Source organism: Cupressus sempervirens, chromosome 8, assembly GCF_028749045.1.
Source record: "Cupressus sempervirens isolate cs-2001-9-10 chromosome 8, ASM2874904v1, whole genome shotgun sequence".
NCBI classification, from domain to species: Eukaryota; Viridiplantae; Streptophyta; class Pinopsida; order Cupressales; family Cupressaceae; genus Cupressus; species Cupressus sempervirens.
In genome coordinates this window covers 333,939,180-333,965,026 of record NC_143125.1, presented here as the reverse complement: position 1 = coordinate 333,965,026, position 25,847 = coordinate 333,939,180, and the positions used below count along the sequence as shown (strand labels likewise).

The 25,847-nt window shown below is 36.8% G+C and overlaps 1 protein-coding gene across 4 annotated transcripts in view; it reads right to left on the bottom strand.

The window, feature by feature from the left end:
• The window catches only part of LOC149542709 (uncharacterized), a 204,088-nt gene that overhangs the window by 101,999 nt on the left and 76,242 nt on the right, over positions 1–25,847 (bottom strand). For all 4 annotated transcript variants that reach the window (XR_016355500.1, XR_016355501.1, XM_089797587.1 and 1 more), the window contains 9 exons: positions 17,334–17,399; positions 16,521–16,585; positions 16,280–16,367; positions 16,095–16,184; positions 15,900–15,984; positions 10,538–10,670; positions 10,334–10,406; positions 10,137–10,214; positions 9,762–9,895 (listed from right to left, as the gene is read on the bottom strand). Coding sequence is in view for 2 of the 4 variants with exons in the window: in XM_089797587.1 (XP_089653713.1) it covers positions 9,762–9,895; positions 10,137–10,214; positions 10,334–10,406; positions 10,538–10,670; positions 15,900–15,984; positions 16,095–16,184; positions 16,280–16,367; positions 16,521–16,585; positions 17,334–17,399 (812 nt within the window). In the remaining 2 variants the exon portion in view is untranslated. The remainder of the gene's footprint in view (positions 1–9,761; positions 9,896–10,136; positions 10,215–10,333; positions 10,407–10,537; positions 10,671–15,899; positions 15,985–16,094; positions 16,185–16,279; positions 16,368–16,520; positions 16,586–17,333; positions 17,400–25,847) is intronic.

Sequence of the window (25,847 nt, the reverse complement as noted above, 5' to 3'; positions counted from 1 at the left end):
AACAACTTAAACATATTTTAAGTGTTTTTCAGCTTTGCAGTTTCAGAAGATAGATTACGTGTAATTCGATTACACGAACCTTCAGCACATGTATTCAATAAATCTTCTTTCCTAGCTTGACTAGGTCAAGTTGATTGAGTTGCTTCCACTTTTTCCTCCTTTCTCTCACTCCTTTTCTTATATAAGGAGTGCCCCTCTCATTGTAAATCTCATCTTTTATTTTATGCAAGAGATCTCTACCAAACTTGTGCAAGCATAACTTTGATTGTGTAGTACCAATTTGGAAGAAAAGTAAATACAAAGAAGCAATTCAAGCCAAAACTTTTATTGGGAGAAATTGTGATAGAAAAAATTACAAGTTGTGACTTTGATTTGTGTCTATTGTCTTTGATTCATGTTACTACTGTATGCTTATTAGAGCAAGTGAGTAAAAGAAACAATTGGAGCCAAAACTTTGATTGGGAGTGATTGTAGTAATATAAAACTAGAAGCTTTTACTATAGGTTATATTGCTATCTGATATTCGTACACTTTGTTAAATTTAAATTACTTTCATGTCTTTGAGCTGAAATAACTTATAGGAGATCGTCTACTTCTAGAAGTCTTTGTCCTCCAATATTAGTGATTTACTTTTATAGTGTAGACCAACTGGACTTAGATCCAAGCCAATACGCTTTCAATCAGCCTTTGAGTTGGTGTTGGTTTATCGGTATCACTGGTTCCAATTCTTAGATAGAAGTGTAGTTTAGAAGTTCTTCTTTGAAAAATCCCTGATGGATCTCTGCTGCAAATCTGCTGTAGATTTATTTTATTTTTTTGTTTTTTCCTGTTTATTAATGTTTTCTTGTAGAACTAAACGGAAATGCAGAAGGGTTTGTTTGTTTTTGTATTTTTGATGATTATTCCACATAGAAATGAGAAGTGGCAAATGGCAAGAAAAGAGTCTGAAAATAAATAACAATATGCAGTAAAATCAGAGTTGATACAAATCGTACCAGGCAGATCTCTAAATTATAGAGCCAAATAAAAGATCCAGTACATTTCCTCTAACAATGACGCCACAGCTGGCTGATGAAAATGGGTTGATAAGATGCAAGAAACTGCTGCTGAGTAACCGATTATTCTATGTATCCAAGTGCTGCAAATGATAGAGTACGGCTGCAAGTACGGCTGCTAGAATTCACCTCCCATACGCCAAAGAACATGCCCAACAAAACAACTATAGGCCCAAGCTGAAGTGGCTTCTACCTTCCTCCTGAATACTGTTGAAACTAATGACAAACCAATACCCAATGCTGCTGAGGGTTACGTCCCAGCCAACAATTACACTGGGGTTTGCATCCCAGAATGCAAATCGCTCAAGCAGAGCAAATCTGAAAAGAAGTGTTTGAAAAATATGCATGATCATGAGAAATGGCGCCCATCTCCTTATAACCCCTTGCAAAGCAATTCAAACCCTAAAGTGACCCCCAATTGGCGTTGGCTATAAAAAATGAATTAAATCTTATTTTAAAGTGACCATGTCACTAGAAAATGACCTTTTCCACCATAGTAATAAATCCGTTCACCGAATTGCCCTGAGACCAAAGAGCAAGATTTAGAGAATTTCAAGACCTTTCCAACGAGCTATCATAACATGGGATACGCATCCAAATGAGGCCAAAATTCCCTTATTACTCCAAAATGGCTATTAATTTAGCCTTATTTAAATATTAAACGCTAACTTAGGAAATATTAAAAATATAACCCAAATAGCCACAAACTGCCCAACTGACATCACAAATCATAAAATCATCCTGTCACCTGTCTGTGACTGAAGTCGGAAATCAAGGATCCATTGGCAGTCTCATCCCTAAAATCTAGGGATGCTCCTAAAATTTAGGAAACAAGCCCTATCGTTTTGAAACTGAACCCAAAGGGTCATCTCATGGAAACCCAGCCCTGGGCATGATCATACCTCCTAAAAAGTAGGAATGAACCCCATAAATGTAGGAACTGCCTCCTAAAAACAAGGAACGTCACCCAACTGATCAATACCCACTAGAAAACCCAGTCTCCAACACTGAATAACCATACTAGGTCTCTATCCAACCCTGTCAGCCTACAAGACCCCATAATAAGCTGACTCACATGTCTCTGTTAGACTGAGCTAGAGTGGGGACATGACAGTCCTCCCCTCTCGGAGATGCTTGCCCACAAGCAACTGTAATGCAAGATGCTGTAAAATGCTCTCACCCTCCCAGGTGGCATCCTCTATGGGAAGATCTCTCCATCGAACCAAATACTCTCGAATCACTCGACTTCTCAGCCGTCGTTCCCTCACCTCAAGAATCTCATCAGGAACCAAAATCAATTTACCTTCCTCATCCATAGGAGGTAATTCAGCTGAAACTATAATATGCTGTCCAAGGGCTTTTTTCAGGCAAGATACATGAAATACATTATGAACTTTGCTGCCATGTGGTAACTCAACCTCATATGCAACCTCTCCCACTCGCCTGAGTATCCTGTATGGACCATAAAAACGTGGTTTGAGCTTCTCAGCTCCCCCCCCTTTTTAGGGTGCTCTGCCGATATGGTTGTAAACACAGAAAGACCATATCATCCACCTCAAATGCCCTCTCAATCCTGTGCCTGTCAGCGTACATCTTTTTCTGATTTTGGGCCTGCTGCAAATTCTCCCTAAGAGATCTCATGACATCCTAGTTCTCTTGTAACCAATCCTGAGCTAAGGGAACTCTACTGTCACCAAATGCCAAATCAGTGAAAGATAATGCCTCATATCCATAGAGAGCTTTGAAAGGCGTCATGCCAATGGACATATGATGCGTAGTATTATAACAATACTCGCCCAAATGCAGCCAACGCACCCATGCTTTTTGCTGCCCTAACACATAGTTACGCAAATATCCCTTCACCCATTTGTTAACTATTTCTGTCTGCCCATCTGTTTGAGGGTGGTAACTAGTACTAGGTGTTAACAAAGTACCAACTAGTGTAAAAAGTTCCTGCCAGAAGGAACTCATGAATCTGCTGTCCCTATCACTCACAATGGTCTTGGGAAGACCATGAAGTCTAAACACCTCCCTGAAGAACAACTCAGCCACCTGCGATGCTGTAAAATCTAATGCAATGGAAAAGAAGTGGGCATACTTCGTTAGCCTATCCACAACAACATAGATGCAATCTTTCCCCTGAACCCGAGGAAGACCTGTAATGAAATCCATGGAGATCCCTGTCCACTTCTGTTTCGGTATAGGCAAGGGCTGCAATAATCCCGCTAGGTAGGTATGCTCCGACTTGTTCTGCTGACAAGTCATACACTCACGGACATGGCATAAAACATCATCTTTGAGACCCTTCCAAGAGAATCTCTCACATACCACCCTGTAAGTCTTACCATATCTTGGGTGTCCGACTGTAGGAATATCATGGAGAGCATGCAAAATTTGTTCCTTCAACTGAGAACCCGAAACAAGGTAAACCCTATCTTTATAGTAGATAATATCATCTACCACACTGTATCTGTCATCCACTATCAATCCCTCCATAATCTCACAAGCATGCTGATCTTTGGAGTATTCAACTAAAAGTTGAGCCTTCCAATCTGCTGAAATCTCGCTCAATGAACATAGGGCAGCCAATGAAGGTTTCCTAAAGAGTGCATCAGCCACAGTATTATTCTTCCCCTTTATGAATTCGATATCAAAGTCATAAGCCTGAATTTTGCTAACCCATTTTTGTTGTCGATCATTGAGCTCTGTTTGATTTAGGAAATACTTCAGACTGTTATGGTCTGTTCTCACCACAAATTTACTGCCAACAAGATACTGTCTGAACTTGGCTAACGCATGCATAATAGCCAACATTTCCTTATCATAGGTAGAGTACAACTTTTCATTGTTTTGCAACTTCCTGCTCTCATAGGCAATGGGGTGTCTATTCTGCATCAACACCGCTCCTATACCCAAGCCTGACGCATCACACTCCAGGACAAATGGCTGCGAGAAATAAGGTAGTGCCAAAACGGGGCAAGTACTCATAACCTCCTTGAGTCTATCAAAGACCCCCTGTGCTTGTTCTGTCCATCTGAACGATCCTTTCTTTGTGAGATCTATCAAAGGTGCTGCCAGCTGTGAGAAACCCTTTACAAATCTTCTATAATAAGCACACAACTTAAGGAACCCTCGTAACTCAGTAATGTTCTGAGGAACAGGCCAATTCTGAATCGTCTGAATCTTCTCTTCATGCACCTTCACCCCCTCAGCACTGATCACATGACCCAAATATAACACCTCCCCCAATCCAAACTCACATTTGGAAAGCTTAGCAAATAGAGACTGACTCTCCATTATGCTAAGTACCTCCTCGAGATGTCTGAGATGGTCCTCCCAAGTACTGTTGTAAATCAATATGTCGTCAAAAAAACACTAGAACCGATTTCCTCAACTGCTTGTTGAAGATATGATTCATACAGGACTGGAAAGTAGCTGGTGCATTAGTAAGGCCAAAAGGCATTACCAGAAACTCATAGTGCCCATAATGACAACAAAAGGCGGTCTTGTCTACATCCTTTGCTCGGACACTTATCTGATGATAACCTGAACGAAGATCAATCTTAGAGAAGTAGACAGCCCCATGTAACTCATCTAACAACTCATCAATGCGCGGAATGGGATATCTGTTTTTTATTGTCTTCTTGTTCAAAGCTCTATAGTCTACACACATCCGTAGAGTCCCATCCTTCTTCTTAACAAGCACTATAGAAGAAGCAAAGGGGCTGGAACTAGGTCGAATGAAACCCATGTCCAATAGCTCATGAATAGTCTTCTCAATTTCATCCTTATAGGCTCTAGGATGACGGTATGGGGTAGTAATCACTAGCTTCGCTCCATCCTCCAACTCTATACCATGCTCAAACCCTCTATCTGGTGGCACTCCAGGAGGTATATTACCAAACACTCTACTGTGACGAACCATCACTGACTGAATGTCCAAATGAAATACATGGCCATCCTGAGATATGGGTGTTTTGGATTTAACCAAACAGTGTGTAGCCCAAAGCACATCATTATGCCTAAGGATGGTCTCCACCCTGCGAGAAGTCACCTCCCTGGGTCCACCATCTGACACTGCCCTCAAAATCACCTTCTGCCCGCCAGAAAGAAACTCTAACTGCATACGGTGGTGATCAATAATGTAACGCTCAATACCCTGTAACCACTGCATGCCCAAAACCACATCATAATCTTCTATGGGAAGCACATAAAAGTCATCAATCAAAGTATAATCTCCCATTTGAATACTAAGCTGTGGAATCCGCTTGGTACAACCCAAAATGGCACCATCAACCACCTTCACTCCAAAACCACCAAACTCCTCGTACTGTAAGCCACGCCTCTCAACTAATTTTTGATCAATAAAGTTATGCGTAGCACCTGTCTAACAAACTGGTGATCCGCTTACCCTTAAGTGTACCTTTCAACCGGAAGGCATGAAACTTAGGATAACTGGAGAGGGTAGCCATAGCTACTTTAGCTGATGCCACAGGCTCAGCGGTGTCTAACTCCAACTGTGTTGGAAATTGCTCAACATCCTCTGTATTATCCTCAATATCAGTATCAGGAACCTCCTCATCCCCTAACTCAGAAGTCACCTCAATCAAATGAACCTTTCCTTTACCCATGCAACGGTGTCCTGGTTCCCATGGTTCTTTGCAGGAAAAACACAACTTTTTCCTCCTCAATTCATTCCTCGTCTCCTGATTCATCCAAGGAGTTTTAGATGAGGTCCCTCCTTTGTTCTGTGTCGTATTGGCCTTCTGTGCAGGCCGTGAATCTCTAAATGGTTTCTTATCTGCCTGATAAGAAGTGGGAACAGTATCCAATCTCAATGTCACATCAATAGCCTCCTTAAGAGTAGCTGGTTGGAAAGCACGTACCAATCCTTTTAGTCTATCCTACAAACCCTCAATGAACAACATCACACTATGTTTCTGGGCCATATCCGGTACCATAACTGCAATATGCTGGAACTCATTAATATAGGCTTCTGCATGACCAGTTTGTTTAAGGTGAGCCAACTCCCTGTAATAAAGTTCTGTATCCTTACAATCAAATCGTGCAATGAGTCGCTCGGTGAACTCAGCATAGGAGTGAACTAAGGCGTGATCCTGGGTGACCAATCCATGGTGCCACCAATCATAGGCAATCCCCTCTAAATGCAACACAACAAACTGAATAGCCTCACGCTCAGGCATGGGCCTCAATGAAAGGTATATGTCCAGCTTGTGGACCCAAGATCGTGCACTAGTGTCTCCTGAGCCATTATATGGGGCCAATGTAATCTTCCCAGTAGCTCTATTGAGGTCATAATTCTGCTGCTGTTGTGGTAGTCTATTACCACGATCTCCCCTGAACCTGGTTGTATCTCTACGCTGTGCACAATACTGGGGAAGAGGGAAGACGTCCCTAACCTCATGAGGTAGAGCTCTCCATTCAGCTGTGGCCGCCAAAACTGACTCCTGAAACCCCACTTCTGGTGGTTCCACCTGCGCTAGCCATTCACCTGGTATGAATTGGGGAAGCAGTGGCCTATTCGTAGTAGGTGTATGATTGCGATGCCTCCTATTGGAATGAAGGGAGCTCCCAACTGAAGAATGGGACTGATGGCTGCGCTGACTACCAGTCACTAAAACTGATCTACTTTGCCTACCTCTATGTCCACCCATCTCCAAATGCTCCAAGGTATCCTGTAACCTGTCTAGAGCCTGAGCGATCCTGGGCTGAGTAGTGAATAGGGTCTGCACCATCTCTCTTTCTTCTGCCTCTGTAGGCATGCCATCGCCAGCAGCACCCTGTGCCTCACCCATAGCTGGTATCTGTGCATCTCTGGCGACCTCTGCTTGCCACTGGTTTCTTCTGCGCTCGTAGAATCTGTGTATTTCTCCACCAGGATGCATAGATTTGTATTCAATACACCATCTAGTGACTACCCAGATGCTGAAATGATTTATCAAAAACTTTTATCCAATACCCAGATGCCAAAATTTGTTGTGACAATTTCTCACAAACCCTACAGGCTGGCAAGATGTAAGCTCTGATACCACTGAAAGATCCCCGATGGATCTCTGCTGCAAATTTGCTGTAGATTTATTTTATTTTTTTGTTTTTTCCTGTTTATTAATGTTTTCTTGTAGAACTAGACGGAAATGCAAAAGGGTTTGTTTGTTTTTGTGTTTTTGATGATTATTCCACATAGAAATGAGAAGTGGCAAATGGCAAGAAAAGAATCTGAAAATAAATAACAATATGTAGTAAAATCAGAGTTGATACAAATCGTACCAGGCAGATCTCTGAATTATAGAGCCAAATAAAAGATCCAGTACATTTCCTCTAACAATGACACCACAACTGGCTGATGAAAACGGGCTGATAAGATGCAAGAAACTGTTGTTGAGTAACCGATTATTCTATGTATCCAAGTGCTGCAAATGACAGAGTACGGTTGCAAGTTGTACGGCTGCTAGAATTCACCTCCCATACACCAAAGAACATGCCCAACAAAACAACTGTAGGCCCAAGCTGAAGTGGCTTCTACCTTCCTCCTGAATATTGTTGAAAGTTGAAACTACTAACAAACCAATACCCAATGCTACTGAGGGTTACGTCCCAGCCAGCAATTACCCTGGGGTTTGCGTCCCAGAATGCAAATCGCTCAAGTAGAGCAAATCTAAAAAGAAGTGTTTGAAAAATATGCATGATCATGAGAAATGGCGCCCATCTCCTTATAACCCCTTGCAAAGCAATTCGGACCCTAAAGTGACTCCCAATTGGCATTGGCTATAAAAAAAAAATTAAATCTTATTTTAAAGTGACCATGTCACTAGAAAATGACCTTTTCCACCATAGTAATAAATCTGTTCACCGAATTGCCCTGAGACCAAAGAGGAAGATTTAGAGAATTTCAAGACCTTTCTAACGAGCTATCATAACATGGGATACGCATCCAGATGAGGCCAAAATTCCCTTATTACTCCAAAATGGCTATTAACTTAGCCTTATTTAAATATTAAACGCTAACTTAGGAAATATTAAAAATATAACCCAAATAGCCACAAACTGCCCAACTGACATCACAAACCATAAAATCATCCTGTCACCTGTCTATGACTGAAGTCGAAAATCAAGGATCCACTGGCAGTCTCATCCCTAAAATCTAGGGATGCTCCTAAAATTTAGGAAACAAGCCCTATCCTTTTGAAACTAAACCCAAAGGGTCATCTCATGGAAACCCAGCCCTGGGCATGATCATACCTCCTAAAAAGTAGGAATGAACCCCATAAATGTAGGAACTGCCTCCTAAAAACAAGGAACGTCACCCAACTGATCAATACCCACCAGAAAACCCAGTCCCCAACACTGAATAACCATACTAGGTCTCTATCCAACCCTGTCAGCCTACGAGACCCCATAATAAGCTGACTCACATGTCTCTGTTAGACTGAGCTAGAGTGGGGACATGACATTCTTGCCCGTTACAAGCTCCACAAGTATGTGGATTCTTTCCTGAAACTAGAGGAAAGAATATTAGTAACACCTTTCAAAAAACCATTAACTTCTTGCCTACCTTGAGTTGATCCAAGGAACAGTGAGAAGGGGGAGCCTTCCCTTCAAGGTAGGAGAGACTTTGTCTCACACACTATGGCTAGTCATCCTATTTTGTGACTGAATTTGAACAAACTGTAGGTTCTAGAATATGCACCCAACAAAAACACATCTTGTAAGTTTCAGAAATGGCTAATGCAATAATATATTATTTATTTAATGGAAGGAGCTTAAATAAATGTTCATATAAGAGTGAAGCTTCTATCAACAGCATTGAAACCAAAATCCGAAGCTAAAATGTTTGAAGAAACATCCAAACAAAAAATATCATTTTTGGGAAGTTAGGACATGCTGAATCATGTGTAATTGTTGTTGCATGGATATACAACACTTCTATACTTTTATTTATTCAGCTATATAGTCGTATAAGCTCATATTTTTCAATAATTGGAATTTGAGCCCATTGTGATATCATAACTCCTACTCCTAGTTATCTCAGTAGGACATATACCAGTCAAGTCCTACAATGCGCTTGCTTATCATGTTGGCCTACAGTTTAGTTCTCTAGTTTCATCTTTCTATAGATAGGAGCAACCCCTCTCAAAGAAATCATGAATCTATATTATTATATATCAATCCTGACTTGAGGGTACATTCTTTACCACTTTGACCACTCAGTCCTTTTTGGCATGCTGTTGCCCCTACCCTATCATGAGTATCAGTGCTTAGACTTTCCTTCCTTAATTATATTACCTATTTATTACCTAGCTCCAATATAGCTAAAAAGAGATGAAATAAGAAAAGATCAATATATTACAGAAATGCATACCTTTCTGTCCCTGATTTTAGTTTCTAAATTTCACATAGATATAACATGGGAATATTGCAACACATTTCTAAACAAAGCAATGAGAAGCATCCGGTGTCATTTATCCCAAGCTCAAGTATTTATAGTATTATTGTGTACTAATGAAAGACACATAAATGAATTCAACAAGAAAATATATTCATTTAATAATCAATTATTACAAAGCACTAAACTGTACAGCAACATGAACAAATTTAAATGCAAGATTGAATGACAGTTATCATTTAGCCAAGGCATCACATCCCATAAGTTACAAGACAATATTTAAGCAGAACATCAGACATAACCTTGTTACAATTTGTGGTGAATATGTATAAGATATAAGGTCTGTGTGGCATCCCTGCAGCGTTCGCCAAAGAACACGATCACACCATGCTGGCATTCGCTTCTGATCATACATTTGTGTGGAATCCCTTTGCATCTTTGTCAGAAAAAGGAATAAGAATTCAATATATTGTCTTTTCAGATGCTGTAAACTCTTTTGATCACTCACCATACAAGAAGAATAAACATGCATAACAATTCTTTGTCCTTGATATATGAAATATTATCTTTCATTTTTTTCAAACCTTATTGGAAAACTCAAGTTCCTTAATGCTTGAAAAAAGTAGTGTATAAATCAGAATGCATCCCAAATTCATTTAGCTGTTCTATATTCTTACCTTATAAGTTGGGGGGAACTGAACAACTCCCTCCTTGAAGCCATGGAGAACTCTTGATGATGCCTTTTCCCTTTGCAGCTAATGGCATGCCAACATTTTAAAGATTTTGCTACTGCATTTAGAATTATTTCTCATCACAAAAATATATAAATAGGAATTTGTGCCAAGGCTAGAAAATATTGTTACAGTAACAGTACCTCGTCATACTGAAGCAGCTCTCTATATCCTCCATCAAGAATCTGCTTGACCATTTTACTCCAAAATCTTCTTCTACACAAATAGTGATAAGGTATATATGTTGGGTTTAACTTTACAGGCATGCAAACAAATAGTTATCTTTGTATGATCATGGGAAAATTTTAAACCAAGCATCATAATGCAAGTTATTACTGTTAACATACTGCGGCGTCAATGGCTTTTCTTCGTGCTTCCCAAAGTCAAGTCGATAATTTAAGTCTCCAATCCAGAAGACATGGTGAAACTGATTCAAGATGTCCATGCTTTGCAGTCCTACTTGTAGCTGCCCAGCTATATCTGTTAACAAAAATGTTTCTTTTATATAGAAATACTTCTATTACTGTGTGTTTAGCAAAAAACATACAAGAGCGTATAAGATAGTCATAGAAAACATGTGTTTATCTTAGATTATTTCACTAAACTGTGTATTACATGTTTAAGTTACACAATGAATTCACATTGGTTGGAGTCTCAAATTAAAGACCCCGTACACAGAGAGCATCAAGGGATTCCCATCTTCTGATGTACTTTAGCAATGCTTTTCCTCCATTCTAGAGCTGTTGGGCTTTAATCATTGTGTGGTTTGTGTACAAATACTATCAAAGTCAAGAATGGTTCTCTTGTGTTTTGTCATCATTTCCAAGGTATCATAATAGTAACCTTGAACATGAAGATGTCATAGAGCCTCTGAGTCTCAAAAAAAATTGCAAATATGTAGGTTCTAAGATCAGCTATAATTGACACCTTTAAGTGTGATTATTAATAATGATCAAGAGAATATTTATTCTGGTGCCCAATGAATGTATTTTGATTCAAGATGTAGAAGAATACCAGAGATCATACTACTACTATGTACATACATTTAGCTGATGTACATACATTTTCTCAACTATGACGACATCTAGTAAAGATATCTGTTACTGCCTAATTGTTACACTGTAGGTTCAAGTCATTATATTCCAGTTGCATGTATACTGGTTGTACATCATATTGCTGTCAGCTGCCTAATCACAAGGTATCTAGTCGAGTTGATACCAGCATATAGATGCAAAACTTGCCAACGAATTGACCATTTTTTAACTTCTTGTAAGAAATTGGAGGCAGTCAGTAATCACCACATTTACTTGCCGAAACTTCTTGCTCAGAAGTTCCAAAACACTCAATTTTTTTGCAACTTCTTGCAGAGAAATCAGCAAGTCAGTGGTTATTTCTCGGCTGCAGATTTATAAAATGTTTTGAAGTCATAACAAAAGGTCATTCTAAATTTTTTGAATTATATTTTGCTGTCCAAGCAAGGAAAAAAAAAAAACCTTCCAAGGTATCGCAAGGTGACATGCAAGAAATTAAATCAATTTTGAGTGGATTTAAAGCACATTTGAAGAGGATTTTGAAGAAAAAGCTGATTCTCGGGTAAGTTTTCAGTTTTTTCTTTTTAATAAATTAAGTCATTTTATCTCCTCTTTGTTGCATCTAGGTTTGTAGAAATTCTATAATAACATTTCCTAAGTACTCTAAAATTGTTTTAGAGTGTACTGAACAAGATTTGACACCACTTTTCAACAATTTTTTCATTGTTTACTCCCTCAACTTTTCCTACAATTTCAAACCTTAACAATTTTTCTTTTCTTCTTTTTGTCAAGTTTCAACTATTTTTAAAATTATTTAAACTGATTTAGTTTGTTTGCTAACTTTTTTATTAAAACATTAATTTGTGGTTTCAATTTGTACGTGTAAGTTGAAAATTAATTGATGATGGCAAATAGAGATTCTTATACAACTGAGTCATCTTCACAGTCTGTACTACCTTTGTAGATGCATGCCCATCTGGATATGTATGCACACGCTCTAAAGGCGCTAGAGAAAAGGCTTGGAAGTATGCCTTTGAAGGACCCTGAACATAATACTGTAAATTGCATCAAGTCTGAAAAAGTAATTACTGGGTCATCTTCACATTCTGTACTACCTTTGTAGATGCATGCCCATCTGGATATGTAGGCACACGCTCTAAAGGCGCTAGAGAAAAGGCTTGGAAGTATGCCTTTGAAGGACCCTGAACATAATACCGTAAATTGCATCAAGTGTGAAAAATTAATTACTGGAGGCAAACACTGCTTGAAATACCACATTGCAGACATCATGAGCACAATGCAAGAGCTTGTGACAACACCATAGAAGAAATAAAAAGAAAAATAAACTCCTTGCTACCCAAGAAGAGGAGAATTTGTGAAGGAAAAACTAGCCATGAGAGCATGCACAATTGAATATCAACATGTTCCAATCAACCTTGAAGAAGAAGCACCACTTGAGGGCATAGTGGGCTCTCTTTGTGGCACATGTATCCATAGATACAACACCCTCTCAAACACCACTTATGCTACTTCTAGTAGAGCACTGCCATGGGTTCCATAATTCCAACCTATAGATAGATGTAATGAGCATAGAAATACACCTAAAGCACAACTATAATTGGAGGGAGCTAGGTGGAATAGAGAGGCACATCAGTGAGTAGACATTGCTTGTGCCAATTGATGGTACTTCACCAACATCCCTTTCAGTGTTGCAAAAAACCCAGATTGGATAAATTTGGTTACCACAACTACCGGGCTGGAAAGGGCTACAAGGTGCCTTCTTGTGCAGGTTTGTGCGGAAGGTTAATTCAATTGTTTTAATTTTTAAACTGTTTTAACTTTTAACTTTTAGTTTTAAATCTTGATAACTTATGTTGAATTTCATTTTTTAGAGTGCAGACCACAAATGCCCTTGGTTAGAGTTCTCCACTAGGTAGATGAGGATCAAACCTAAATGGGGTATCTTTATGAGGACGTGGATAGGATCAAGGAGGGTATAAAAATTTATATGGGGGACAGCCTCACATCTAACCCCATATGGGAAATTATTGAGAGGAGGTCAGGCAATCAGCTCCACTAACCCATTCATGCAGAAGGGTACTTCCTCAACCCTCATTTTTGCTTCTTGTCATCCTATTTGAATCCCAATGGAGAGCTCATAAAGGGTCTTATTGAATGCATGCAAAGGATGCTACTCGAGTTTAAGGTGAAAGACTTCATTCGTTTTGAATTGAACATGTACTAGAATATAAGGGTCAGCTATTCTCTTCAGACATGGCCAAGGAGGAGAAATAGTCAAACTCTAGGTATAATATTTGGAATTTTGGAGTCTTTCAAACCCATATAAGTAGATAAAAATTTGTAAATGGTTTCACCTCAATTTAACTCTTCAATATTTTATTTTGTAGATGGTTGGTGGCAAAATTGGAGAGAAAATGTCCCAAATATGCAAAGGGCTTTCCTCCAAATCTTATGCCATCCTTGTAGTTAATCTAGTTGTGAGCAAAATTGGAGCTTGTTTGAGACCATCCACATGAAGAAGAAGAAGAAGTTAGTGCATAAATGCCTCAATGACCTTTTCTATGTGCAATATAACTTTCATTTGCACACATCAATCAATCAAAAAAAAAACCTTCATTTGCACACAAGGAAGGCATATACAACACCAACTGGTACGCTTGATTTGGATGACATAAATCCTTACCGTAATTGGAGATCACTAGAGCAAACCTCTATTCTTTACAGAGGATGAGATCTATGATTTGGAGAGGTAGGCTATGGAGGAAGGGGGTGGATTTGCAATGAAATTGGAAGACATTGAGGAGGATGAGGAGGTTAAGTATGATGAGGAGTCATTGCCCATGCCAGCACCATCTACATCGAGATGGAGGTCTAGTCACAGCTAGTTGTGTTGAGGAAGGTGTAGCCACAGTGGACTCCCAGGACTAGACCCCCTACCCCTCTCATAGCTTTTACTAGAGTTGCTAGGAAGGGGAAGAGGAAAATGTAGACTTTTTGATGTTTTACTTGTATGTACTTATAGTTTTATAAAGACGGTTTTCTATTTTAATTTTCTTCAGACTATCAGGCTACTAGCCATCAACATTCCACATAAACATGCCAAGTTGTACCCAATTTGCATTTAAATATATATAGACTCAGCTTATTTTTTTGTTTACTCGTTTACTGACTCATTAATTCACCTCCTCATTGGATTTTGCAAAAAAAAAAGCATTTCTAATTAAATTTAAGCAATTTTTGAAGTTGTTGAGGAGTTGCCAAGTTTTTTGCCAAGAAGTTGCCAAGTTATCACTGATTTTTTGTCGAGTTTTTTTGGGCCTTAGCAAAAAGTTATCAAGTACAAGTTTTTCAACTATGGATACTGGCACTAGAAAATTTTGAAATCTATGAAAAAAAACGTCCAACCACTTCTAATTTCTTTGTTCTCATTGAGCACAATTTATGCAGTAAACTTTTGAATAACATATTCATGTTATGACACTAAGCACAAAAGAATGTAGTTTTATTCAGAAGCATGAATGGGTTCTTGTATCCTCTGCATCCTTTTTAAACTAGATTTTTAACTCCATACTGATTTATGCCTGAATTATGTGAGAAGAGGTGTGAATCCACAATGCCTACAACCTGATTCAAAAAAGTGAGGATTATATCTACTATAGAGAGTCCATATAAAAACATCAACCATAATCTATAAATTTCGAATTAAATGCCAAATATTACTATTACGAGAACATCAGACTCAACTATGGCATGATAAATTTTATGCCTGAATTATGTGAGAAGAGTTGTGAATCCACAATTCATAAAAACTGATTAAAAAAAGTGAGGATTATATCTACTGCAAAGAGTCCATATAAAAACATCAAACATAATATATAAATTTGAAATCAAATGCTAAAAATTACTATAAAGAGAACACCAGACTCAACTATGGCATAATAAAATTATTTCTATTATGTATCCTTTCACAAGCTCCACTAATGTTTTTCTTGTTTTACACAATATATATACCATGTAATCCCTCATCTTTCTGCATCTTTTCATAGATTCTACTGAGATAGAAAGCTTTATTAATCCTAGAATAATCCTATTCACTAAGGTGTATCATCCATGAATCTAATTGACCCACTTACATGATTTTTCCTTATTGGCTTGTTGTACAAAATGTATGTTTTCTAATTTCCTAATAAGTAGCTACTATGTAATCTTGAATAACATGGGGTGTGCATCCCACCAATACATTCCTTGTGGTCCCCAAGTAGTTCTTCAAAATATTTATCCTCTTAAATATCATGCCTGTTTACAGTTGGGAGATTATTTTGCTGAATTTGTCACTTCTTTATGGAAACAAAGAGCTGGAACCTAAAATGTGTATAAAATAAATGTTAACTCGTAAACCTAATCAACAGGAGTGAAAAACACATTAATAAGATGCCATAAGCTAAAAGGTTTACTTGCAAGTTGCATGAATCCAAAGATGTTGATAGATGGGCATATGTTACAAAATATCAAAAAGGATTATAGACATGTTTTGAAGATCAAATCAAGGAAAGCACCCAAACATGAAAAGCATCTATATATGTGTATAAGATGGAGTTGTTAATTTTTTTAAAGCTACATATCTCAGTATCTACTAGATCATTATGTAGATGCCTACCTCTATAGTTGCTGTTCCGAATTTGACACTGGCCATCATGAGCAGCAAAATGACAGTTTATAAAGCATAGCCCTGTATCCCAGAACTGCTAAGACAATTTAAAAAATTTATTAATATTCATGAAATCCATGCATTCAGATCTGCTCACCTCTATTAGCTTTTCATGAAGAGAATATAATTCTGATTTATATGGACCTTGAATGCAATGCAAACACCTCCTTTATTTGCCATTACATTTGCAACACCAGTAGCTTCACTTCCACTATCTACATCAGATATTGCTTTCTGCTCGGTAACAATGAATAAATCGATTAAAATCTTCAAGCACATAATATGACATTAAAGATGGGATAATTAGTTTCGGTAAGATCCACTGGTACCTCTGCATCATCTCGTACAAAAATAATCAGCCGCATTTGACCTCTTGAAGTGTACCGAATTACTCTATACTGTCGGCCAATATGTTTTCTGTCAGGAATGGCAACTTTTAGTTTCAACACACTTTCTAGAGTTAATATATTTTCATTTCAAATACATCTATGACTCTGCTATTTGTTCTATGCAATAGAAGGTTAAATTCCACATAGACCTAATTCTTTGAATCTACATACGGGCCCATACCTAAGAGTCTCAAGCCAATCCTTTCCACAGTCTGTAAATGGTGGCCTTGGTGGATAATCACATTCCTGTTGTTTCCAGGAGAATAGATAACATTACAAGTAAACGATATTCCACTATTTGATGCCTATGTAAATTTAAAAATAGCTGATTGAAACATCCATCTGATACCTGCATAGAATTATTTAACTGAAAAAATATACTACACTTTTTTCTGAGGAATAAATGAGAAAAGTAATCCACATGGTAAATCAAAACAAGGAAATTCTCATTGTTTGAATCATGCATGATCAACCAGATCATTAACAGTATGGAAAGTGCAAAATTTTAGTATAAACAGCCTTCAAACCAAACAAAGAATATAGCTGGCACAGTTAAACTCCTGCAAATTCTTACCTAGCTAAATGTGGCTCCCTTACTATGAAAGTTTTAAAAAGTAAAACAAACAATTCAGTTTTAATGAATTTTTGGTTCAGTTTCCAAAGGCAGTTCATCAAATTAATCATTGATGAACTAGATCTGTTAAGAAGATATGCTAGTCAAAATATAACCTGCCGAACTTTAGGCTGCAATCAAATCTGTCACCTCTTTTTAGCAATAACCTATCAACTCTCACAACCTGTGAAAATTTCTAAAAGAAACTCCCAATAAATATGTAGTTAGCCACATTCTATAGTAGGCCACTTCGATTTCAATGACAAAGAAAGTGACAAGATCTAGAAGAGAAGAACCCAAAATGTCTGCAGATATTTCATATTCATAGAAACCAAAGCAAAAATCATATAAAATTAAAGTTCAGTAACAAGGAAAACTTACCTGTGTGCCAATAGCCATTATTTGATAAGCACCAGATATTGGAATCCAAGCAGACAAGTCTTCTGGCTGCAAAGAGTCAAGTAAAGACAATGTAATTTTTTACATTTCACCAAGAATATATGTCTCAAAGGGGATCCTATAGACAGAAATGGGTAAGCTTGTCTCAAAGTGCAGGAATGACATGACTTAGGTTTCAAAATTGGAGACCCTGTATAATGTTCAATGAACCCACTCAGTTATTTACCTCAGACAAAAAGAAAATTCCTTTTTCCTATGCATTTTCTTAGTAATAATTCCTTTGAATTAATGATAGAACATGGATTTCCTTAACACAAGAAGAATAGAATAAGTTGTGAACATATCAATGAATGAACTGTGTAGCTTTACATCAATCAAAGCTTATCATCTGAAAATGTTTATAAATGCCTTTAAGATAATGATAGTACTCTCGTCGTCATTGTTACAACCCTTCATGAACTATTTATATAACTGTTAAAATTGCATAATTAGAGATGTAATTTTTCTATTTGAAATATGTTTGCAGTATATACATCTATTGCTGGATTAATAGAATTATGATGAAAATGCTAGCAAGTAATATTTTAATATATTAATACCTAGTATGGTAGGAAGATTACATCCAACTACCTTTGGCTGCCTAAGTGGATGCAAGATGTTGGACCACCCTCGTAAAAGGGAGAGAGAGTATAGTCAGGGAGGGGGACAGAAACACAAGAAAAGGTCAAAGTTGCCATCTTGCCTAGAACTTGGAGATAAGAAACCCTTGGGTTGTTTGGTTAACCTAGAGTTGTAAGGTTGAGTTGTGGTTGTATGTTGTCAGTCATCTTCTCAGTGTGGATAAGGTGATCCTTCTCTTGTTTAATCCATGTGATTAATTGAAGAGAACTCTCAAATTAAATTTATCCAGAGGTCATATAATCTAACAAATTCAATTATTTTTATCAATCTTACAATGATAACTTCATGATTATACACACACACAAGGAAAATAAAAATGTATGTGTATAAATATAAAAAACTACATTTGTAATGTTATATGATCGAATGTAAGTATGCACATATACATCCCAAGGACCTAGGACTCTCTAGAAACCTCCCTAGGCGAGAATCCCTAGAAACCTAGTTTTTGTTGAATCTCGGGTCGGGTCAGCCGTGCTGAGGACACAATGAGTCCAATTGTCATTTCTATGATATATATGTAAATATAAAAAAGTTATACAAATATGTTATCATTATAACATTAATAATTCAAACCCAATTTCCAACAGCTTTATTGCCAGATTGCATATTTGAACTTATGAAGGACCATGGTCTTATAAGATAGTACTGCCATCATCACTCTAAAAAGTCCCTAAAAACATAGGGGTCATGAGAAAGAATGAAGCTAAAAAAGCATTCCCTATGATCAACACATAACTCTCCTCAATCCTCCACTAGGACCTGTTTAACTGCTGAAATAAGAAATCCATCCGACCTATATATAAGTTAGAATTCGGAACCATGTAAAGGTTGTACAAAAGAGGGGCCGCAATAGTCACTTCACCACACCAATCCTGCGACTAAGGTTCATGTTAAAAACTATAGCTTGATCCGAATCTTTGAAGTCAACGTCGTCCTCTTCTTGGAAATCAAGAGGAACTCTCTCCTCTACCTCAAAAAGTGGGTTATCGAAAATCCAAACAGCATTTACCTCAAACAACAGGTTGTCCATAACCTAAATGTGATCTGAATTTTTGGAACTTGGTCGCTCGGGACAACTATTCAAATCATAGGTCTACTAAATGCTATCAAGTTCATCAATTGCCTCTAGGAAAAATTCCTATCTCTCTGTATCCTCATGTTCCCTAAAATGGTTTGTGCTCCAAATCTGATTTTCCACTTCTTAAAGGGAAAACTGTGTATCAACTAATGCCTCACAAACATACTTAAGCTCCTTGTGCTCCTTAATCTCATTCCTTTCTTTATTCAATTGGTCGATATAGGATCCAACAACCTTAAGAGTATAATCCTTGTCGAAAAAAAAACATAAGTAATCTGATTTCATAGTCTCAAGAGCTGTTTTGATCACCTGTAAATCAAAAACAAGTCAATCCCCTTCCACTCTCTTTTGAGCCTTCCTGTAGAGATCTTCAACCTTTTTGTGTGTTGTCATAACGTACCAATGAGGCCACAACCATGTCTTCATTAACCTTCAGTTGGTTCTTTAAGATATGCATTTCATTGTTGTCATGTTGACATGGTTCATCGTCTTGCAGTGTCGTCTCAATTTGTTCCTCCAATTTCATGTCATGGATATTGAAAATTTATGGTTCATCACCTCTCTCAAAATCATAGGTATTCTTTCCCTTGTTCTCTTGATTTGTATGCAAAGGCCAAAGTGTTTCCATGTTATCATTTGCATATAAGGGCTCATCATACAAGGATCCCAACCTACCATTACCTCGTGTGCAACCTATCTCATCAATGTGCTTGTCAAAGCTAACCTCCAATTCACCAATGAAGAAACTTGCACCCTGTGTAACAACTTTTGCATGATCACGAGAAGGCTGCAAATCAATGGTGGTTGACTATTCTTCTTTTTCAAGATCCTCTATTAAATGATTATGGCCTACTGGAAATTCTTCATACAAATTTTTGCAATTGTCTTTTTCAAGGATATCCTAAACAAATTCAAAGTACTTTCTTTTTGCCATATTTGTCTTATTTTGCTGCTCTAGATGAAGCTCCAAGTAATCATTGAATGGTAAGTTATTCTGAACTCGAGTAGGAAGTTTTTGATACACTTTGTAAATGTTGAGTATTTCTATTTTTATATCTATTGATTGGGTCACCCATGGTCCAGAATATTCAACTCTTTCTTGAAGATTGCTATAACTCATGAAGGGTTGCCTATTGATTGCTCTTGTTTTAGGTCGTGCAGAGATAATAGAAGAGGTTGCCACTACAACAGCATCATGATTCTCGAGTATTCCATCTGCACCTTCATTATGTTGATGATTCAGCATGCTGCCTAAAATGGGTAATATCTCAATCGCGTTCCTTTGAAGTGTTTCCCCACCCGTATCAAGCACTTCTAATAGAAAGCTGTAGTTCAAACACCAATAATCAAATACCTGAATTCTTCACAGCAAGACCACAACTATTGTCAAAAGATACCTGTGGATAGTATTTATTATAGTGTGGAACTATCTAGGCCTTAGGAAGTTCATACAAATAGTCAATCTCCACATTATCTTTTGCACTATTGCCACCCCGACTATTCAATGTTGAATATTTTACAGTATAAGAATCTATCCCACCTTCAGATGGGTAATGTACACATGAATGTGGAAATTTGTGACCGACACCAAGTTGTTTAGCTATTTGAAGGCAACAAGGATCACATTGCATATATAAACTATTGTCGCTTAACATTGATATCTTCAAGCTCAACTCTCACAAATTGCAGATTCCAAAAAATAAATATCTCATTGAGCAATATTCAGCTCTTCAACAGCTATCTAAAACATTTTTGTTGATTTCCAAGTCTTTACCAATCCGCAATCAGTATCAGTAGTTTTTGCCCCCCTTGGTACTTAACACTGAATGCATTGATGATAAAACCAATGCCACCTGAAACAACATAGCTCATGCACAGGTATGTGATAAATGTATGCAAATTAATATGTTTGCTCTCCAGATGCATACAATAACTACAAGAGCATAATATATTTGTTTTTGTAGTTGTCTTCACCAACCAGGAACATAGTCAACATTTCAGGTGTTGTCACACTCCTGTCTAAGGACATTTATAATCACAACATAATTTAGAAGTCTCATATATTAAAAATGGCATGTATTGTCATCCATGTGTTATTTTTTGAAAAGCTTCCTCCAAGGAAATGGATAGATATCACCACTAGAATTAGAAATGACTTCCAAATTTTAATCCACTAATACATATCATGTCATTATCTCTACCTTCACCTTTCTAGAGAAAATATTGATGAATTATACTGTCTCTGATATATCCAGGGGGTGATTAAATATATGGACCAGTATATAAGCAACTACTATGCCAATTCTTAATATTCAAACAAGTATCGTAATCCGTGATTTAATTTATTTGATGGCAAATGCTATAATATTAATGTCCTCCAACCACATTGATATATTTGATGCCCAACTTCACACAAAAAACACAATGTACACCAAATTATATTCGAAAACTATAAGAACCACTGAAAAGCCTTTACCAATTGTGGTTTTTAGATAACATCTACAAAGAAGATGGGAAGACTCAGTCAAGATGCAAGTTTCTCCTGCTCAATACCTAGCATTACTCTTTGTCAAACAAAAAATCACCGAACTTATAACAGCAACAAACCACACGACAATCTGTAATTAGTCATTTTGTTAATACTGCCATGTATCTTCTATGCATGATGATGTGTCTTATCTTGAGACAAGTCATTCTATAGAGCTCGTTACCCTCAGCCAAAGTCCATTGATAAGTGTCTTTATCTGTTACTTTCCCACTCCTATGGACCCCCACGTGGCAGATAAAAAATGAATCATGGCTCCTTTTAAAACTTGTCGATGATTCACCAATTGGTCACAATATTTCTTACCGTTTCAAAGAATGACGTTACTTACTCACTGGTTACTAAAAGATCCCAAAATTTAAAATGATGAGTATTGAATGATCTTTTTCATGACAGTCATTCATGGTAATGCCCGCAATAATCACAGTGACTGACAGAAATTTTTATATTCATCTGAGACTTCAATAGGTGGCATAACGGCTTAGTTGCTTCCTCTATAGTTGGAGTCGTTTTTTTTTCCAGAGGGATGATTAAATTTCCCACTCCTGCCTTCGCAACTCTATAGTAGGATGCCGACCATTGACCAATATGAACATATTATTATCGTAAGTGTTTGCCAAAATTTGGACTCTCCAAATTGCTCCTGCTCTTGTATGAATTTTCTATGGTGTAAATGGAATGAACGATCTTTGTGACTTCCTTTGATAGAAAAATATGTTTTCCTTGAGCAACATGACTCTTCTTTTCACTGCTAGAGCGACCCCATATTTTTGAACTTAGATCTTTACAGATAAGGGTCTTTCAACATCAGCATAAATTCCTGGAAATGATATTTTCCTTAAAATAATATCCACCTTGAGTTATCTGACCCTACACCAGAGTCTGTTGCGCTAGATATTTATTTTTCTTGATTTCTATTTCCTTCGTCAAATTCTACTTAGATTTTCATAATTTAAAAATTTCCCATATTCTTTACCACCAACGTTATTTAAGAATATTAAATATTTTTGGTCAATGATTTCCTTCAATCAAGTCCTTTTAAAACATTTACCATCAAGCTGCTTCCAAAATATTAATTTATCCCCGAAAACATTATGAAGACCACTCAAATATTTACGGCCCACGATATCAATAAAGTTGGACTTTAATCAAGTTTCAAAACTTGATTCAATGCTAGAATTTTCTCCAGATTGTTCATTCACTACTTCTTATCAGGGTCGTCTTTTATAAAAATTTACTCTCTTCAGCAGTCGGCAAATCTACTTTCAACTTTGTCTTCCTTGTTTCAATAGCCTCATATTCTTCCAGAAATATACTGAAAACTTAAAGCACAATGAAAGCAAATAGATATTTCTTCTGTGAAAATTACTTACTAATTCTCAATATTAGATAAAACTTCAATACTCTCAAAATTGAAATTATCACATGAGTGATCAAATGTAAACCTTGCAGGCTAGAAGGATACACCGCTCTGATACCACTGAAATATCCCCAAACCGAATATTTGCTTGTTCTTACCCAACATACATTTAGAACTTAAAAATATACAGATGTAATACGATACAAAAATAAAATTAGAAGATTCTCCACAAGATAATAACCCGTTCTTTCCAAATTAATATTCAAAATACCAACATATGAAAGTACATTACATACAAACAGAATCAAACCAGTAAACTCTAATTAAATTCCTTCAAACATGTTATTGCATTATACAACAACAATACAATAACCAGTACTCGAAATCTAATCTTAAACACAAAATTTACAGTCAGATTGGAACATTAAAAGAAGAAATTGTAAGCGCATACCAGACACCTAAAATGACATCTCCACGGACAATGGGGTTGCGTCCACTGTCTGCCAGCACAAGGGGCAGCATCCTCACATTGGCTGAAAGCTTAAGCTTTTCGATTACTCTTTCAAGAGAGAAACTGAAATCTGAATAATAAAACCAAGCATGCCCAAATGAAAGAGCCTCTTCTCTTTTTATCCTCACAGCTGTGACTTTTCGACTTTCCTTGTGGCTTTTCGTCGTATCTCTCCTTGTCCTTTATGCCCACTTTATAATATAAAATTGACTTTTTATATTTTGAGTCCATGCTCTCCAAGTCAATTTTAATATTATACATAATATGCCTTTAATATTTCCAATGTCCCAAAAAGGGGACATTACAGCTTCAAACTATAAACTGAAATATAACTTATTTTGATTGTAATGCTATGGAGTTGATGCTTATAGTAAAGGAGTAGATTCTTGGGTGAAAGAGTTGTAGCTCTATGAGTAGGGGTTGAAGCCCTTAAAGAGTGTAACTGATTCAAATTTCAGGCTCGATTAGGACAATAGATCCTAGCAGCCTTTTTGGTAGTGGTTTTTCCTGAGTTGGGTTTCCATGTTATATTTTGTGCAAAGTTTTTGTGAATGCTTTTTTGTCTACTTTAATTGCTATATGATGATCACAAAGTAAATCAATCAGCAAGTTAAATTGGTATCCAACGATCTCCCTCATCATCCAACAGATAGCTCATTGAGCTACTACTACCGCTTCATATTTGATAGTTGTGAAGGATGATTATTTGGTACACTAGCAGTGGTACGTTTGGCACATTATTTTAGTGGGATTTTGATGAGGGCTTCACAATTCCGGGTATGGTAATGTTTACATCAGAGTAGTGTAGTAGATTGACAGAGCAACATTGCTCAAGTTGATATGGGATCCAGGGATTGGTTACAACATGTAGGTGCGATTCACTTGATAGAAAGAAATCTCAAGGAAGAGAGGACTATAATGTCCCCTTTTGAGACATTATAACTCAATTAAACAATTAAGTTGTCAAATTATATCAAATTTAATGACAACTTAATTTATATATTTAATAAACTATTAAAATGACTTTAATTGAGCTTAACGAAAATTAATGAAGTCGTTGTAATTTAAAGGAGGATGATAGAGACAAAGAAAAGGAATACAAAGAGATGAGAAAAGTGAAAACAAAGAGCCATGGGGATGGGTTATTAAAGAACGTTCAGAGGCTCATCTAGGACATACTTGGTTTATTATTTTCTCTTAGACATTTTGGGAGCTTCTAGCTTTAATTTTGAAATCTGAGGATGGTAACCTTCAGGATTTCTTGGTGGATTGAACATAAACCCAATTCATTTTCTTGGTGGTTACACAACAAAGTTCAGTAGCTAGGCAAATTTGTGAAATCTTCATTTGAAAACAAACTTTAAGGAATTGAGGTATTTTATATCTGTTTGAAACACAAGGTTATAATGATTTATCTACATATTCAATTCCAAATTTCTCGTTTAATCTAATGCCATATGATTTTTAGTACATTCTATTGGATAAAAAGAAAATAGATTTGCAATGGCGTAAAAATTATTTGTTTAAATTCTTGTGAAATAGTTGGAAAAATCTAGAGAAAATATTCATACGGGATATTTCAGTTTGGAATGGATTTATGTTGTATGAAAGAACCTCTCGTGGCAAAATACACCACTAATATGACGGCAACGAGGACATCTATAGGCTAAATCCATTCCAAACAATAAACAAGGTTTCCAGGAGACTAGTACTAGTATTGTTATGAGACACTAGTACCAGTATAACCATGTCTATTTTTGAGAGATAGGAGACCAAGGTACTTGGAGATGTAGTTTTTAATAGTTTATTATTTTAGTTATCACTATTCACCCACTCCCAGGTCTAGTCATCTTGTGAGGTTGTTCCATTGGTTTATAACTTTATGCTTTACAAATTTTTAATGCAAATGTAATAATCACAAATGTCTTAACTCTTTTAGAATATCGGCAGCTCGTGTAGGAGTTGTCCAATTATTTTAAGGCAATTTTGGTGTCTTCTTGTTCCAATGTAAATCAAAATAAGAGTATGTCCAAAGGAAAGAGGGATTTGTGTAGTGGCTAGCTTGTGGGAACAAAAATTAATTTAAATTGAAAGGCAAAAGCACAATAATGCTGCAAAAAGCTATTAAATATGCCTAGTTTTATGGAAAAATACAGTTGATAGGCGAATATAAGCTTGTGTAACAAAAAGGTGGGAAAAAACTTTTGTGAAAACAAAATAGGGACAGAAATTATATCGTGTGCCACACTTTATGATTTATTTTCCTTTTTTTGTTTTATGATGTGAGAGAACATTTATTTTTGAGAATGGTTATGTGA